The 16,891-nt window shown below is 41.1% G+C and overlaps 3 protein-coding genes across 3 annotated transcripts in view; 1 reads left to right on the top strand and 2 right to left on the bottom strand.

Annotated features, from left to right (window-relative positions):
* cntnap2a (contactin associated protein 2a) overlaps positions 1–16,891 on the top strand; it is a 332,210-nt gene that overhangs the window by 193,837 nt on the left and 121,482 nt on the right. The window contains exon 10 of the mRNA XM_071919513.2: positions 16,566–16,715. Within this exon, the coding sequence (XP_071775614.1) occupies positions 16,566–16,715 (150 nt within the window). The remainder of the gene's footprint in view (positions 1–16,565; positions 16,716–16,891) is intronic.
* Positions 3,897–7,939, bottom strand: LOC139927379 (collagen alpha-1(X) chain-like). Its single transcript, XM_071919503.1, has 5 exons — positions 7,774–7,939; positions 6,914–7,060; positions 5,571–5,633; positions 4,282–4,410; positions 3,897–4,174 (listed from the first exon to the last, which is right to left on the bottom strand). The coding sequence occupies exons 1-5, from the start codon at positions 7,937–7,939 to the stop codon at positions 3,897–3,899; spliced, it is 783 nt and encodes a 260-aa protein (XP_071775604.1).
* Positions 10,318–12,000, bottom strand: LOC139927363 (cerebellin-4-like). Its single transcript, XM_071919483.1, has 6 exons — positions 11,877–12,000; positions 11,326–11,451; positions 11,186–11,241; positions 11,074–11,143; positions 10,677–10,805; positions 10,318–10,598 (listed from the first exon to the last, which is right to left on the bottom strand). The coding sequence occupies exons 1-6, from the start codon at positions 11,998–12,000 to the stop codon at positions 10,318–10,320; spliced, it is 786 nt and encodes a 261-aa protein (XP_071775584.1).

The following is a 16,891-nucleotide window of genomic DNA, read 5'->3' as shown; positions in this document are numbered from 1 at the left end:
GTGTGTGTGTGTGTGTGTGTGTTCGTGTGTGTTCGTGTGTGTATGTGTGTGTGTGTGTGTATGTGTGTGGAGGATGCTATTCCCTAATCACCCCAGTGTTTCCCTTATATGCACCTGAAATATGACCGCTGCTGCTCAATTATAATTTTTTTTACGAGAGGAGAGAGGAGAGGGCTCCGTCTTATCTCTTTAGAAACTAACGTTATATTATTTTGCGCTACGGACGCTTCATATCCAGGTCAATTCACACACCTGTGAGTAAAGCATATAGCCTAAACGAGAAACTTTGCGCTTACCTGATAATGTCAGCACAACGATTATAACAACAAGCACCGGGTAGATGTCAACAATGAAGCAAGCAATGCTGATCACGGATTCAGGATTATCATTCGCCAAAGAGAAAACTGTCCTGCAACTTCACGTGAGTATCGCACAGTAACGTTACAGCAAACGCAATCATTTGATTGGAATACGCAAGGAAACATATATCTGTAAAAATAAACAACATTTGGAAGATCCATCTTGAAAACACAAAAAAATTTGTGCAAAAAAACATGTTTGTGCAAAAAGAAATTTCACCTCCGCTGCTACAACTCCATCCTAGGGGAAACACTGCACCCTCTCTATTAATTATCGAACTATTGAGCACTAAAATTGTTTCCATGGAAACAATGCTCACCGTTTTCACCGCCTTTGCAGAGATAGAGAAATCGAATTTCCAAAGATGTTTTCACGCAGCAAAATATGGACATATGCTTGTTTTTTTTCCTTCATTTTGCAAATGTACCCTTGTGTGGTTATTGATGCCAAAAAAGATGTAGGTAATGATAATTAATCTTGATAACTGAAAGAAAATGTGAGAAAAATAAAATACAGCTCTCCACACCTACACCCTTGTCCGCTACTTGACAATGACAAGCAATAGGCAGGCAGGATAGACTTAAATGAAGTTGAGGATTGAAGTGAGGTAAATTTAGAAGCACTTGTTCCCAGAAGAAAATAAAACGGTTAATCACCACTCCTGCACATTGTACTTCCTGTCACCATTCAGTCCAGTATCAAAACACAAACACCATATGTATTTTTCCTGTCATTATTGCTTCCTTTTCTATTCTATCTTCACCGTTCACTATTGTTTTTATATCTTGCTCTTCATGCTGCATATTGGTATCAATACCACTGTTTTATTATTATTTGTTTTTTTCTTTCTTTACAAAAAACATGTAGTTGTCACACATGAGTATCTCTTTAATTTGCTTTGCTCTCCTGCACTCTCTCTCTCTCTCTCTCTCTCTCTCTCTCTCTCTCTCTCTTTCTTACACTCATTTATTCTTTTCCTCCTTTTTTCCTGTAAATTACCCTGTTTGATAGCACTAGAGAAACGTCTCATCCCCCAAAACCTTTCTCCGTCAGAAAAGTGAGGCTCAAGGCAAAATAGGACAAAGCCACAGGCAGCCTAAATCGTTTGATTCAACCAGTTCTAAAGCGGAGATGTTTTGCTATGTTAATGCTCTGTGTGTGTGTGTGTGGGCACGTGCCTATCAACCCAGCTAGAAGTAATAACATCAGTTCCTCCGTGATGCAGAATTACTATCACACACTCACACACACACACACAGTTACTTGCACAGTCAGAATGGGAAGCATAAAGCATTACAATAATGGAAAGGCCTCAGGCACAGATTTGAGGGAAAAACACACTACAGCCACCCCTGATTATAATGTTATATTGTCTCATTCCCCTGGGTGTGTGTGTGTGTGTGCACGTGTGTATCTGTCTGTGTGTGTTCCTGTGTCCGTGTGTGTATATTTGTGTTGGTGTGTGTGCATGTGTGTGTGTAGGCAAGGTATAATGTGGTATTCTCTGGCTTCGCGCGGTTGGCATATTGCCATCTGTGAGGACGTGCAAAGCTCTTAAAACTGCCTCCGAGGACCAAATATTTAGGAGCGGAGGAGACGGGGAGGAGAAATTCATGAGAGCCAGAGGGCCCCATAAATTTATAGCAGACAAAATTCATTTATACGTACAGGATCAATATGTAATAGGACCAAGACAGAAACAGGGGGAAACAGAATGTGGGGAGAGGAGAGGAAAGGAAAGGAAAGGAGAGGAGAGGAGAGGAAAGGAAAGGAAGCGAAATGAGAGGAAAGGAGAGAGCAGAAAGGAGAGGAAAGGAAAGGAAAGGAGAGGGAAGGAGTGGAAAGGAAAGCAAGGTAGAGGAGAGGAAAGGAGAGGGGCAGAATGGTGAGGTTACAGAAATTATATTGTGATATTCCTAACCATGTTCTCCAGGGAGATGATAAAGTAAAATAGTCACAAAAATCAGGGACATTTGCACACAAAACAGCCCACAATCATTATTCTTCACTCTGCCTAGTAAATTCTGATGAGGCTACCTTACTGTATGATATGATGATCATTTCGTATCTTTCTTATTTTCTTAAGCATGTAATCTGTTGCTGAGATTTTGGTCAGCATTCGCCGAGCATCCTATTCTCCACTGTTGTAACTCCCACCCATATTTTCCTTTTTATCAGAGGAACTCATCGCTAACTGAGCACACATTACCATTTCATGGTGTCTTTAATAGATTATGGAGTAGTCAGCCTTTTACTGGCTTTGGTTAAGATCCCGAGCAGTCTGACAAAACATTACTTTGTCTTCTACTCTTGGTTTTACAGTTATCAATTAATACTGATTAAAGGTTTAACAAGCTATAGCAATTTCACTTCATTTGGCCCTTTGCGAATAGAGCATTATTACAAATACAAAATACAAATTGGCTTACACACACACACGTATGCGCACACACACACACTTACACATATTTTCACTCCGCAAAATGCATTAACGTTTTTTTTTTGTGTAGGCATAAAGCTTTGCTGTTATTTTTTCTCTCTCAGTGCTCAATTTTCTGTGGCTATTATGGTAGAAGAGAAAAAGGTTCAAACTCAACTAAAATGAAGTGGATCATTGGAACTAGACTGGCTTTTGAACTCAATCTGACCGTCATCCCTTCCTTTTTTACAGTTTTTCTCTCCTCTCTTTCACTTTCCCTACCTCTTCTGTATTCCTTCACTCATCTTCCAAGTTTTAATTGTATTTATTTATTTACCTCATCTCACTCCATCTCTCTCTTTCTCTTTCTCTCTCTGTCTCTCTCTCCCTCAAAATTGGATCAGTCAGACGCTGACTGTCTTTTATCCATCATTGATCCCTGATGCAAATATGGCTAAAATCAATGGAAATACAATGCGCACACACTCACACATAGACAGATAAACACACACACGCTGGCTCTGAAACCAGCAGGATAACTCTAGGTCTAGCTTGGTAGGGAGCCAGACGGTCTTGAACCTGAGGCGCTGGCTTTCCACTCTCTGATACCACTGATCCCCTCCATGCCTCGTCTAGACAGATACAGTCATGACTTCAACAGATCGGTATATATAGATATATATATATACACACGCAAAGCCAACTTTATCAAGCTTAAAAACATAACATTTCAATTGTCAAGTCCTTCATTAGAATCCTCATTTTGCAGGCGGTTTATTTACCATTTTAGTTCCCTTGGTGTTCACAAAGCTGAAATATTTTAAAGAGGATTTAAAGTAGATGCCCTTCTTTTGACATTAAGTTTGGATGCAATAATTCAGTCAGCATATGCTTTACCTCAGAGGAAGAGTGAAAAACTCTGAAAATAATTTCAGATAGGTGGCTGGGCTATCAAAATGTGCCAGTAGCACACACCACAATGCCATTGAATTGAAAACAGATATTAGTGTTAGCAATTTCCTTTATTGAAAGGTGAAGATGGTCAACTGATACATCTAAATTGTCATAGCAGCATGTTATGAATTATTTTAAATCACAGGCAGCACAGCCGCTGCCCTCACAAAGGGAAGAGCAGGAAGCCACTGAAGGTTGAGCGATTATTAACATCATCATAGATGCCATCGTTTGCGGAAACACGCATATAGACCACATCCCCCTCTCTCAGTTCTAGGGTGAGAGCACTAGATACAGATGCAAAACCATTAGCTATCTCAGAAACATGCATAACTTTACGATCATTGTGGTGAAGGTTTACACCCAGCCACTGTGAATTACGGGACTCAAAAGCAGTGAATCTGAAGTAGTAGACTCCGCTGACCGGGGCTGTGAAGATGCCTGAGGAGAAAATCCAGAGCAGGTCAGTGCTGTGAGTTTATCATTAGTGCTACTAAGGATATCCTGAGGAGCGTTGCATTCAGTATGTGTAAATGTGTGGTTAGTACCTGTATTTGGGTTGTAGGCCTGACCAATGTTGGTGAGGACTTTACTGTAGATCAATGTGATTTCAGTATGGAAGGGTCCTATTGGTCCTGCATCAGTTAGACCTGCAGAGAAAGCCACCTTAGGTCTACCTGTAAACACAAAGAAGGAAAGCAAATGAAAATCTTAAAGAGTTCATATTAAGCTGCATTTTGTTGTATATTCATAAAACTGAGTATGTATGCTGTGGGTGTGTAAGTGAGTGTTTTGGAGTAAAATAAAAGCAGGAAAAATGAAATTATTCAAACACAATCCATATTTTTTTTAGAATGGACATTGGCCTATTTTCAAGACTCATGCTCAAGTCATCTATGTCATTGATCAGAGTCAGACTCATTTTAAGTGTCAAATACAGTTAATGAACAGGGATTTGTGTGCCTGGTGCAGAGAGCTATTGACAAATTACAACACAACAATACACAGTGCATACTCGCATCATCTTACAAGGACAACTGGACCTTACATACAGTGTAAAGGGACAGTGCAAGACATACAATAGATAGTAGACTGATATAAAATTAAGCTGCATCCTTTGAAGTCAGCCATCATATATTCAGCTGTGCATTATGTGAGCATAGCAAGTCAAATCACTCTCATTGCTGCTTGACAGTATGTAACTAACTGAGGAGCTTTGAATGTTTGACAAAAACAGTGACAAGACAAAGCATTTTTCAAAATGTATTAAAAATGTTAAATATCAGGTAACGCTTTATTTTCTGGATCCACAATTTCCTAATAATTTCTTAGAAAGGAACTGTTGATTTCTTAGGAAGTTTCCTGGAAAGAACCATGAAATTATGTAGTAGTTATACAGAACATGTAAGCAGTCTGGTGGAGTCGATAAGATACTGTAAATATCTAAAAGAATTTCCTGGAAAGAACTGCAAAACCATAAACTATTTATTGGAAAAGTAATAGGCAGAGGTCAATTATTAGAAGTCATTATTCCTATAATTATATAATATAGTTATTTGTTGAATTCTTAATTAATTTTAGTTAATTTCTAATTTTCTATATAACTACTACATAAATTTGTGGTTCTGTCTTGGAAACAACAGAAGAAATTGGAGGTACTTACCAACTACCATTGAACTCCTTCCTAAGAAATGAACAGTTCCTTTCTAGGAAATTATTAGGCAATTGTGGACCCGGAAAATCAAGCGTTACCAAATATCGTACTTTAACATTTAGCCATATTCTAGACAAGAACAATTGCTATAGTGCCAAATTTTAGCTAACGTTTTTAAGTTACCTGCATTCTCTCGCTTCAGCTCTTCCACCTCTTTCTCACTGGCACTAAGTCTGGCTTGCAAAGCTGTGAATACAGAAGGCATCATGTTTGTATGTCACGGACAATATTATTTTCAAATTGATCTTTTTATAACTGAGCCTTAAGTCTCCTAATTAGCGTTTCATGCAATCCACACATTTTACAGTATAGATCATATATATTCAGCAAATATCAAATATTTGAACCAAGCCTTGTTAATTCTGTCATTGTACTCATTCAGTACTTGTATGGATTAAATAAGAATTATAAAAGAACAGAGCATTAGATAATCAAGAAATGCTGTGCCTCACAGGGCAGTTTGCACTCGACCGTAGGGAGATATCTTAGTTAGGGAAGAGGGACCCAATTTACAGCTGGCAGAATCTGTGGGTAGAACTGTCATCACCACGGGCTCTGCTCTCTACCGGCCCGCCAGCCTAACGTACCAGAAAAGGACAATTCTCCTCCAGCGCCCCCCAGCAAGAAGCTCAATGTTTGATAGCAGTGTGGGATGACACTGGACAGTTGCTATAGAAATTGACCAACATATGAAGAGCGGGCGAGGAGCTGGCTGCATTGCCAAAGAAAAGTAGAACTTTCCTGCGGTAGAAGACGACTTCTTCTGCAGCAAAGGAAAATAAGTAAGTTGAGGCTGTACAGTAACATGACCTCTGGTGACCCTACAGCTGCCATGTTTGTTTTTGTTGACAACAGACAGACTTGCTGTCTCTCCAGCTACTCACCTGCTTTGCATCATACATGCGAAAAATAAGATCTGATCACACCGAAGACCCATATAAATACCAGGTGTAAATGCAAGAGTGTGTTCGGATTGTTCATTATCCAGATAGCACGTCTACGTAGATGCATTTTCTGGCTTTTCTCCATGCATGTACTGTATGACTCACATACGCCATAGGACAATAGACTGGTACTGTATATGGAAACCTCAACCTTAACATAACAGATTTGTTCTGTCATTAACCATTAACCTGATATTAATATGTTAAAAAAGCAGTGTAATTGTTCCATTTAGTGGACTGATTAAGTCTTTAACTGCATTTCCACTCTCACAGGCTGTCACTCTGGCGTCAAGGGCTAATATGGAGGGAAAAGAAATATCAAAATAGTCAGTCCAGACAAGAAATATTGACTTGTTAACGCAAAGAAGAAGTTGATTCCCAGAGTTGAGTTGCTTCAGGAATCACTTGTTGAGGATAGGCTTACTATTCGGGCTCATGACAACGTAAACAACAAAGTTAAATTTAGCATGAACATTTAAAATTTTCAAATAAACCTTCTGTTTTGATACAGCTGACTGTTACCTGCATTCTCTGTCTCCATCTTCTCCATCTTGTTCGTCTGGAGCTGCAGTTCAGTCTTAGTGACACTCAGCTCCTCTTTAAGACCTGTCACTTCCATTTTCTGCTTCTCCACCTCCTTCTCACTGGTTGTCACTCTGGAAGCCAGGGCTGAAATTACAAGTTAGCTGATTATATGAACTTATTGGGTGGAATATTCATATTGATTATCCAACCCATTTACACTATCACATATCTGTCTGCAGGTGCTGTTTTTTGGTTGTTTTTTTTTTAATTAGTGGTCAACATTGGTCATGACAACTCTGAGGTAACACAAGGCAAGCTAACCTAAAACTTAATTCAGTATAGCACTCAATTTCACTATGCCCTCAAGTTTCCATGTGAAAATGAGAGGCTCGTTGAAGAAAGGATGACTTCCTGGCCTGTTACTATGGTGACACTGAGTTAGAAACAGAGCACAACTAAACACAAGGTCTGACAATGCATGTGATATTTAACCCTTTAACACTCACCAGTGGAAAGAGCGAAAGAAAAAAATATTTCACTTTAAATTCCCATCACTAGCAACCTACAACAATTTTTTTTTTTTCTTTTGATACTTACTATAGGAGTCTACGGTACGGTTGAGATGTCGGTTTATGGTAAAGTAAAATGCAACGTCTGTTCTACTGGAGAAAGATCATGGTTTATCCTTTGATTGACAAATTCCTCTTTTATGCCTAATCTTTGAGGGGGGATTTTGGGGTCTCTCCCTGTCAAGCTCTTTATCATGTACCCAACTAGTTTTAAACATGCCCCAATGCAAACTGAGTGAATCAAATGAGGGGCCAACTCCATCATTAGATGGAACATATTTTCTTTACCTGCGTTCTCTCTCTGCAGATCAGCCACTTTGTCTTTCTGGCACTGCAGTTCAGTCTTGGTGACAGTCAGCTCCACCTTCTGCTCCATTACCATGTTCTTCAACTCCTTCAGCTCAGCCCAGATATCAGGGGTGGTGTTGGTCTGCCCATTTGTCTGTTTGTGCATCGGCCCGAACCATTTTCCCTCAACTGCACTTTCTTTGACCTTTCCACTCTCTGCCTGAGCCCATGCCCCAGACAGACACAACAGACTGAACACCAGCAGAGCTACAGCACCCCTCATTCTGAAATCTCACCTTGTCACAAATTTTGCAGTGTGTGAGTAGATATAAAGAGGGAGAGACTCTCCTCCCTCTTTAAGTCTGCCCAATGAGCACAAAGAAAGAATGTGTGAGAATTTGCCATAATTTTGGATTAGCTCTTCTGGCAAAGACTGTGGGAGAGGCGCATCTGCTTTTGGGTTGGAGGTCACTCTATCAAATAAATCGTGTTTTGCTGCCACTAAACTTTAACAGGCAATCTATGAAGTCAAACACTCTTAGGTTAAAAATGACTTGTTTACTGTCTGAGTATCTATGTTTAACTTTGTGCCCTTTGACACTTTGGACTTCTGTGCGGTTGGTAGGAGGTGGGCTGTATCATTTTTGTGTGTGTGTGTGTGTGTGTGTGTGTGTGTTTGTGTGTGAGAGAGAGAGAGAGGGGGAAGGTCAGTGGTCAGTGCTCACTGGAGGCTTTAACAGCACTGATTGATAAGTGGAGTAATAAAAACATATTGAATAGGATCTCTCTGGTTTTCCATCATTCATGAGCATTTAAATTGATTCATTTAAATTTAACCCTTCCTCTTAGAAAGTCTAGCCTTGTTAACTTGGATTTATGCCTCTAAACATGGGCTGTTACAATCCTAAACCTGTGACAACTACTGTACAATAACTTGTTTTACTAATCTAATTAGGTTGCTTGGATTAAGGTCATATACTATATGGAACACTGATGCAGTAAATAAGCCATATAAGCCATATGAAGTACTGGACATACTCCTTGAATACCATACAGTAAGCCTGTTCATTGGAGTTTTCAGTTTTCAAGTTATGGCACTTACCCAGCATTTTTACCGGCATATTCTTTGTTTACATCAAGCCTTCATGCCTGGAGTCTCAGATCTGGATAAATTGTGGGAAAGTTATTTTAGAGCAGCAAAACCAGGGAGCAATATGACTGCAGTTTATGACAGGAGCCAGTTTAGGACAGTAGCCTTTAGGTGAGCACGTGTTTGTGTATTTAATCAGTAGGTGCAGCTTGAAACATTGAACCTTCTTCTGCTATGTATGTTAGTAGCTTGATCAAATTAAGGTAAGGTAAAGTGAGGAAGGGCAATAATTAGAATATTGTGTGCATGAAATGTAGTAATAGACAAATGGGGTGCACATTTTATGTACATACTCTTGAACTGTTACATGCTAAGAAAATTAAATGTATTCACACCTAGGGAGCTGCACAGTAGAAAAAAAAGAACCCAAAACAAAACACTTGCAGCTCCACTGGATCACAGGGGGTGAAGGGCCTTGCTTGAGGGTGCAGGGCCAGCAGTTGGAGGGAAAGGAAAGCACCACTTCCTCTATTCACCTGCTGTAGTTTCCCAGCCGGTCTAGTGGTTCTCAGCACTTAACTTTGGGTCCCTTGCTAACCTCTTTAACCTTGAGGCTACTGTTAGTCTACTGTTGTTTTTGTTCGTTGTTTTGCTTTTTTGCAGTCCATTTCCTGTACACTCAAATTAGTTCCTTTGGATTTGCATAGCTTTGCATTTTATTGTTCTTTTTAATGTAAAATCTCTATTCTTTTGACTTAAGTATTCACATAAATTTTGCACTGTGGTAGGAAGATACATTGGTAACCCTTCATTTTACAGGTCCCTAACAACGTATGAACTATTTCTAAGTAGACGTTAACAAAAACAACTATTACACAGTAACGTGGCTAATAATTATACAACAACATATTTGCGTTCATATATAATTACATAGTACCAGACCTGTCAAGTGAAGCAGGTCTATTTTCTACAATTCAATAGTAATTCCTATGTATTTACTGGACCTGTAAAGTGAAGCGGGTGTAATTGGACAATAAATCATACAATGTGACCATGTTTATTTTCTTTATTGGCATATAAATGGTACATTTAAACAGACAGCATCTTACATTCCATACAGAGTGTGTGTCAGGGGGTCAATTTTACAGATATTGAGCCGTTCTCTAGCTTTAGCCTATCCCGGGGTAGTGAAAGATTATGCGTGCTAAGAACTTTAGCACCCGCCTGGGAGCTAACATGGCTAACTGTTCTAGAGTGCTGGCTATGTTAGTTAGCTAACGCTTGGCCATATTAGCTTCCAGCCGTGTGCCTGCGTTTGTTGTGCGTAAATTAGAAAAAGAAATACCTGTGTTTACAAATGTGCTTTATTGTTTAGTGAAGATGTCAACATATACCTGAAAGTCACATCGACATTTGACAATTCTTTCAAACAAAAAGCATCAAGGGTGCTTCTCTCACATAGGGAAAAGCAGGAAACCACTGAAGGTGTTTAGTGTACTGGTATCATCATAAAGCACACAGTTTGGCGGGAGACGCATAGAGACCACACCTCCCTGTTCCAGCTGTAGAATTAATGCATTAGATATGGAAGAATGACCCTCGTCAGCTGCCTCAGAATTGTGTAAAATTCTCTGGCCATTATGGTAGAAATTTACCGCCATCCATTGTTCCTTGCGGTTGTGGAAGGCAGTGAATCTGAAGTAGTAGACTCCTTTGACTGGTGCTGTGAAGATACCTGCATTATAGAAGAAACAGAGAGCAGGTCATCTCGGTCTGACTCTCAGACAATATTACTGATGCGAGTGGTCCGTACCTGTACTTGGGCTGTAGGCCTGGCCAATATTCGTGAAGACTCTACTGTAGATCAATGGAGTTTCAGTACTGAAAGGTCCAACATTTCCTGAATTGGTCAATCCAGCAGAGAAAGCCAGCTTTGGTCTGTCTGTAAACGCAGAATGGAAACATATATGAGACTGTATGACGCAAAACAGTTTAAAGAGCCAAGAATTGGAACAACTAGTCAATTTCAAGGATAAGACAGTAAACTGTAAGATTTTGATTAAATTAAACATGATACTCAGTCAATTATATTTAGATAATTGTACCCTTCTACAGTAGTCAGTCTACAGTTAAATGTTAAAATGTTGACATAAGACACTGAACATGAAGAAACCACTATGTATTTTTGTTCTCTCATTGCAATGAATTACCTGCAATCTCTGTCTTGATCTCTTCCACCTTGCTCTTCTGGAGCTGCAGTTCAGTCTTAGTGGCACTCAGCTCCTCTCCCAGAGCTGTCACGTCCTTCTTCTGCTCCTGCACCTCCTTCTCACTGGCTGTCACTCTGGAAACCAGGGCTGACACTCCTGCTGCTTGTACTACAAGTATGGGAGCCAATCATTTCTCAACCGCTCTTCTAAGCTTTTCTAAAATTACCAAATGCTTGTTTTGTAATTACCAACCAGCGTTCTGTCTCTCAATCTCTTCCACCTTGCTCTTCTGGAGCTGCAGTTCAGTCTTAGTAGCGCCCAGCTCCTCTCTAATTGCTGTCATCTCGTTTTCAGTGGCTGTCAGTCTGGAAGCCTGCACTGAAATAGCATGGAAGCTAAGGATCAATGACTTACTGTATAAGTAAAGCTATCTCTAAATATATAATCAATAATATTTTGAAATCTGAAATATAGCCACAAAATGGTGGAAAATACAAAATGGTCCTAATAATAATTAAAAGTTATTCATCCACTAGGCAATATAATTGTTGCAACTAAATCCAATGGTTGCTAAGCAACACATCAATATGAGTGGTAATTTTTGGTTACCACATTAATATTTAACTGCAGTATGGTCTCAGGTGTGCGTTTATCAGGTATTTTACAATGGCTTCGATTGTGACTCAGCCAAACAGAACTGACCGTTTTTATGACCGTTTCCTTTTCATTTACCTACACTCTCACAAGTAATGATTAACTTCACTCAGGTTTAGTGTAAACAGCATGTACAATCTTTCCTTTACCTGCGTTCTCTTTCTCCAGATCAGTCACTTTGTGTTTCTGGGTGTGCAGCTCATCCTTGGCGATCCTCAGCTCCACTCTCTGCTCCACCACCATGTCTCTCAGAGCTCTCACCTCGGCCCACATATCATTGCTAGTCTGGCCGCTCGTCTGTTTGTGCGTCGGCCCGAACCCCTCTCCCTCAAGTAAACCTTCCTCAACACCCCCGCTGTCTCCTTGAGCCCATGTCCCAGACAGACAGAACAGCAGCACCAGCAGAGTAGGCCTCATTGTGAAACCTCAGCTCTTCAGAAATACTGCTCAGAATTCAAATGAAATCAAATGTATTTATCACGTACATTTACTCCTGGCAAAAAAGTATCCGAGCGACCGCAGGTTTGTGTTCCAGTGGTAAAAGATAACGCTTATCATGTGTCTGGTACAGAGTTGACACAGGAAGGCAGTCCCTGGCCATATTTGTGTAGGTGGATCAAAGTATCCAGAGCTGTTTGTATTGCATAGTTTTGGTGACTTTTAAGAGAAGAATTTTCTGAGATTGGTTTGGATAAAAATACATGTTTCTGTTTTTATTTAGGTGGCCACTTAGGGTCGCGGTGACAGAATCACTGTATGCTATTTCATCTGCATAGATGAATTCAAACAAACAGGCCGAGTGGCTAATACACAGGTTAACAAGTCCAAATGAACAACTGGGTTAGCCTAGAAACTGCTAAAGGCTACAGTAGCCTACAGTTCCTACATCCAATGCTCAGTGTTTTGCAGTGGGCAATCGACTTCAGTCCAAAAGTGAAGTTTAATGTAACAGATTAACAGAATGCCACAACAGTTATTAATGATATACAAATGCTCAGTAGCTTTCAATAGTATGAAACCTAAACCTTAAAAAACATATCTTTTTCAACATGAAATCAAAACATTTGTATCTTCATGTGTGAAAATGTTTGTCCGATAGATGTGTAACTATGTCTACTCGGAAGCATCCAACTTTAACAAGCAGCCAAACGAGCCATAAACTTTTGTATTTTCATTTGTTGAACATTAACTTTTTGCTGTTAACTTGTAAAGCTCTTCAACAAAGGCAGTTTCACTGGCCTTGCCTCCTTTTGCTGTTCAGCCACTTTCAGGCGGCTGTTACCGGGTGCATGGGCGATGTCTCACTTTCACAGACAGACCTGGTTTCGTGGGTCTATGAAGTTAGTCTCATGTTAAGAAAGGTTTCTAACTGTAGGCTACACAGCTTACATGCAAAGTGTTGTGAAAGGAACTCATCGCTCTTGTGTGTGTGTGTTAAATTGGAGTGAACCGTGCGTTATTCCACATGGACATGTGAACTAAACCAGGAGAGATAAAGGGGAGCTGCCGGCCGCTCCCCCCGCACACCTACTTCCAACGTCTACGATTTGCACTTATACTTTGTGAAATTACGTCCACGTTTCATGTCTACTATAATTTACATGTCAAATCATTTTCAGCCTCCTATGAGTGTGTTTAATGGGTTATTTTTCAGTTGGGAAGAGATTCTTGTCTCAGTTTTGCGGCAGCCATTTCAAAGTAGGGGTGTAAAATGACACAAGTGCACCCACAGTGCAATTTCTTCACCTTTTTTTTTTTTTGTTTCACTGAAAACAAAAACAGAACAAAGTGTGACTGGTCCGCCAATCACTTTGTTATCAGGCTCCTGCATATGAATGACAACTCCAAAGGCAGCAATGAAATAAAGTCTTATCTACTCAAATCTGAATGCTTCTCCTTTCCCTTCCTCAACTCTCCTTCATTATCTGTGTTCTGTTTATCTGTAGAAGACAGCTAGCTGGCATGTGCGTGTTTGAGTTTGTGTTTGTGCAAGTGTTGGTGTGTGTGTGTGTGTGTGACAGACAGAGAGGGAGAGAGAGTCTGTACAACATGTGTAGTGTGTGAGAGATTGTGTGTGTGTATGTGTGCTTGTCTTTCTGCAGGCACTTGTGTCTGTTTTTGTGTGTGTGTGTGTGTGTGTGTGTGTGTGTGTGGACTCAATAACACTGCCATCACTGATAAGCTCATCATTCAAAGCTATTGCAGGTGATGTAAAACAGATGAGGGGACACAAGGTTACACGGTGTCTATTTTCCATTACATTCAAGAGGTTATAGAGAGGGAAGGGATGGAGCAGAGTGCTTGATAGTAATTACATCAACCCAATATACACTCCCTGCATTGGATCCATCATTCGCTCAGAAATGTGATTATCAGTGAAGGAGCACATTAAAGTGGGTTTACACCAAAATTGACTTCTTGGTTGTTATTCTGCAAAAGCAGACATTATCCTATAATTTCCCAAGATGTTTCCTGTTGTTTTTAGCTGTTTTCAGTTCATGAGTTCTCAAGATCAAGGAAAATTCAATCCTACGCAATGTTATGGCCTGAAATAGAGGAACATTTTCTGCATCATCATATTCACAAGCCTATATTATCGTGTGTGTTTGTGTGTATTTAAGTAGGATCGCCCCGAGCAGGGCCACAACGATCACACCCCTCAGCAGGTGGTCATCTTGGCTGTTAGTTTTTCCGGTCACTGCAGACACACACACACACACACACACACACACACACACACAGTCACCCTGCTGATGGTGATTAATTAGAGTAGACCCCCTGCAGACATGAAAGCTCTGGTCTCCAAATGTATGCTGGGAAGAAACCCACAATGTAAAAGGGCTGGTGGGTCTAGTAGACATTGAAGACATGTGAAAACTATACCACACACACACACACACACACACAAGTGTATTGGCACATATTGCATGTTAATGTGCATGTGTATCGACTTGCATTCAGATCCATGAGTACAGCGCTCGGCTGAGACCGATTCGCACGTGACCGCACCTTGAACTTTCGCTACAGTGTCCTCGCTATCGACAGGTTAAGGTCACACAGCCAGCGAAGCGCAGAGCTGTGCCAAATTGAAAAGAGCGACACCACAGCAGATGGTCACACGACCGGAGAGTAGAGATAGGAGGGGGGAAAAAAAGGAGAAAGAGAAACAATAAGACGGGAAGAACAAAGGGAAACGGGGAAAAGAAATGCTGAGGAAGAAATGAAGACAGGGACGGAAAAGAAAGGCACAGGGAGGGAGGGAGGGAGGGAGAGGGAAGGAAGGATGAATAGAGATTGGTGTCAGTGAGAGGTGATGTATAGAGGAGAGGGTGATGAGAGTGAGCTGGCTTCTCTCTCGGCTCTGGTAGTAATGTCCCTTTCCCAAACATCACTCATATTTAATGGAGCACAGCTACAAGGAGAGAGACAGACATAGAGAGAGAGAAAGAGAGCACAAAACTTCCATGCACACACACACACTACAGACACACACATGCACACACGCACACAACACAATACATTACTGACATACACACACAGAGCGCACAAAGCTTCCATGCACAGCTAGAGAACACACACACACACTGGCACTCAGACGCAAACAGGGTTCTTCCACAGTTAATGAAGTTGAGACACGGGGGCCTTGGGACTGGAAGCTACTCCGCTGCACTCAGCTTGGAAAAGGATGGAGAAATGGAGAGAGACAGGAAAAAGGAGATCTGAAGACGGATTAGGGAGCGTTGGCATACATACGAGAACGCACGTGCACATGAGAAGAAATGAGGCCGAGAGGGGTCGATGATCCCCAGCTGAGCGTTTCCCCTCGCTGTCTTGAATCCACATTTGCCAGGCAGGCTCGCAGAGATGGAGGCATAAGAGAAAGAAAAACATGAGCAAAAAAAGGAAAAGCAAAGAAACAGGAGTGCAGTCACTGTTGAGAAAAAAAAAAACAGATGCACGAAAAGGTACAAAGCAAACAGAGAGAGATAGCCAGACATGACAGACAGAAACTTTGCTCCCCACCTCCACCACCGACACCCCACTCACCCATGACGAGTCACCCATTCATCATGCTCCTTGAATCCCATGCAGATCCTTGAAATTAGCACTAGCTGCCATCCAATTTCCAGCGCATTTTGCCCATGTCTGGTAAATACGTCAGTTCTACCTTTTCACAATCAGTCTTTCAACCAGTCTTTTCAGTTCTAATACAGTAAGTACTTTGGGTACAAAGACACTAATTGGCGGATGAAAGTCTGAATCCACTTGCCAGTTTGGCCAGCTGACCCAAAAGTTATTTTCATGTCCTGCTCCTATTTCATGTGCCCTCTTCCCTATAGTCCAGAATAGTTTTACTTCCTATAATAGAGTTCACCTATACCCAACATGCTGAGTCAGCCTTGCATTTTTTGTGTTTACCTAAACATCAAATCAGCAGCTACAGTCATCACATGATGTGTCGGATCCCTTTGCATTTCCTTCTTCGTAATTAATTCAATTTTCAAAGTCCTCGGATCTATGAAAGTGTGTGCCGCTGCATTTCTATTAGACTCACATTCAAAGAACTTTTTTGTAGAAGTCAATTTTGTGAGTCACATTGAAATTACTTCATTTACAAGAATCAGTCAAGTCAAATTATTGGAGTCACATTGGAAGTACTTCTTTTCCAGGAGTCGGTCAAACTCAAGCGTCGTACTTGCTAAGGAGCATTACTCTTCTGCAGCATACCGTATATACGCTTTGGACCTGAATGCCTGATACCAAATATCAAAGATAGCAAAGACAGTGGTGTGTGTCGGTGTGTTTTCTGATGACTTTTCTATTGCCTCCTCCTCCAGGTTCGGGCCTCAACGACGGCCAGTGGCACGCGGTACGTTTGGTGGCCAAGGAGAACTTCGCTATGCTGACGATAGACGGCGATGAGGCATCCGCTGTGCGCACCACCTCGCCCCTCACCATCACCACGGGAGGAACCTATCACCTGGGAGGTAAGGGCAATGTGAAGCCAACTCACCCCATGTCACCACCCATTTAAGAGGTGTAGGACAGGTCAAACCAACACACCCCTCTCCACCACAACTACCATTCATCTAGGGGATAAGGGAAGGGTCAAACCAATACATTCCGTACCAGCACCACCCATCTAGGAAGTGAACAACAGGTT

Source organism: Centroberyx gerrardi, chromosome 22 (genome assembly GCF_048128805.1).
Source record: "Centroberyx gerrardi isolate f3 chromosome 22, fCenGer3.hap1.cur.20231027, whole genome shotgun sequence".
Lineage (NCBI taxonomy): Eukaryota > Metazoa > Chordata > Actinopteri > Beryciformes > Berycidae > Centroberyx > Centroberyx gerrardi.
This window is presented reverse-complemented; position numbering and strand designations above follow the sequence as displayed.

What these genes read in the sequence shown, in the direction of transcription:
- LOC139927363 (XM_071919483.1), bottom strand. Translation starts at nt 12,000, where the DNA reads ATGTGGGCCGAGGTGAGAGCTCTGAGAGACATGGTGGTGGAGCAGAGA. An exon ending in GATTGAGAGACAGAACGCTG is followed by an intron (nt 11,242 to 11,325) that starts GTTGGTAATTAC and finishes CCATACTTGTAG; the next exon opens with TACAAGCAGCAGGAGTGTCA. An exon ending in GATCAAGACAGAGATTGCAG is followed by an intron (nt 10,806 to 11,073) that starts GTAATTCATTGC and finishes CTGCGTTTACAG; the next exon opens with ACAGACCAAAGCTGGCTTTC.
- LOC139927379 (XM_071919503.1), bottom strand. Translation starts at nt 7,939, where the DNA reads ATGCACAAACAGACAAATGGGCAGACCAACACCACCCCTGATATCTGG. An exon ending in TCTGCAGAGAGAGAACGCAG is followed by an intron (nt 7,061 to 7,773) that starts GTAAAGAAAATA and finishes TTGTAATTTCAG; the next exon opens with CCCTGGCTTCCAGAGTGACA. An exon ending in GGCCTACAACCCAAATACAG is followed by an intron (nt 4,175 to 4,281) that starts GTACTAACCACA and finishes TTTTCTCCTCAG; the next exon opens with GCATCTTCACAGCCCCGGTC.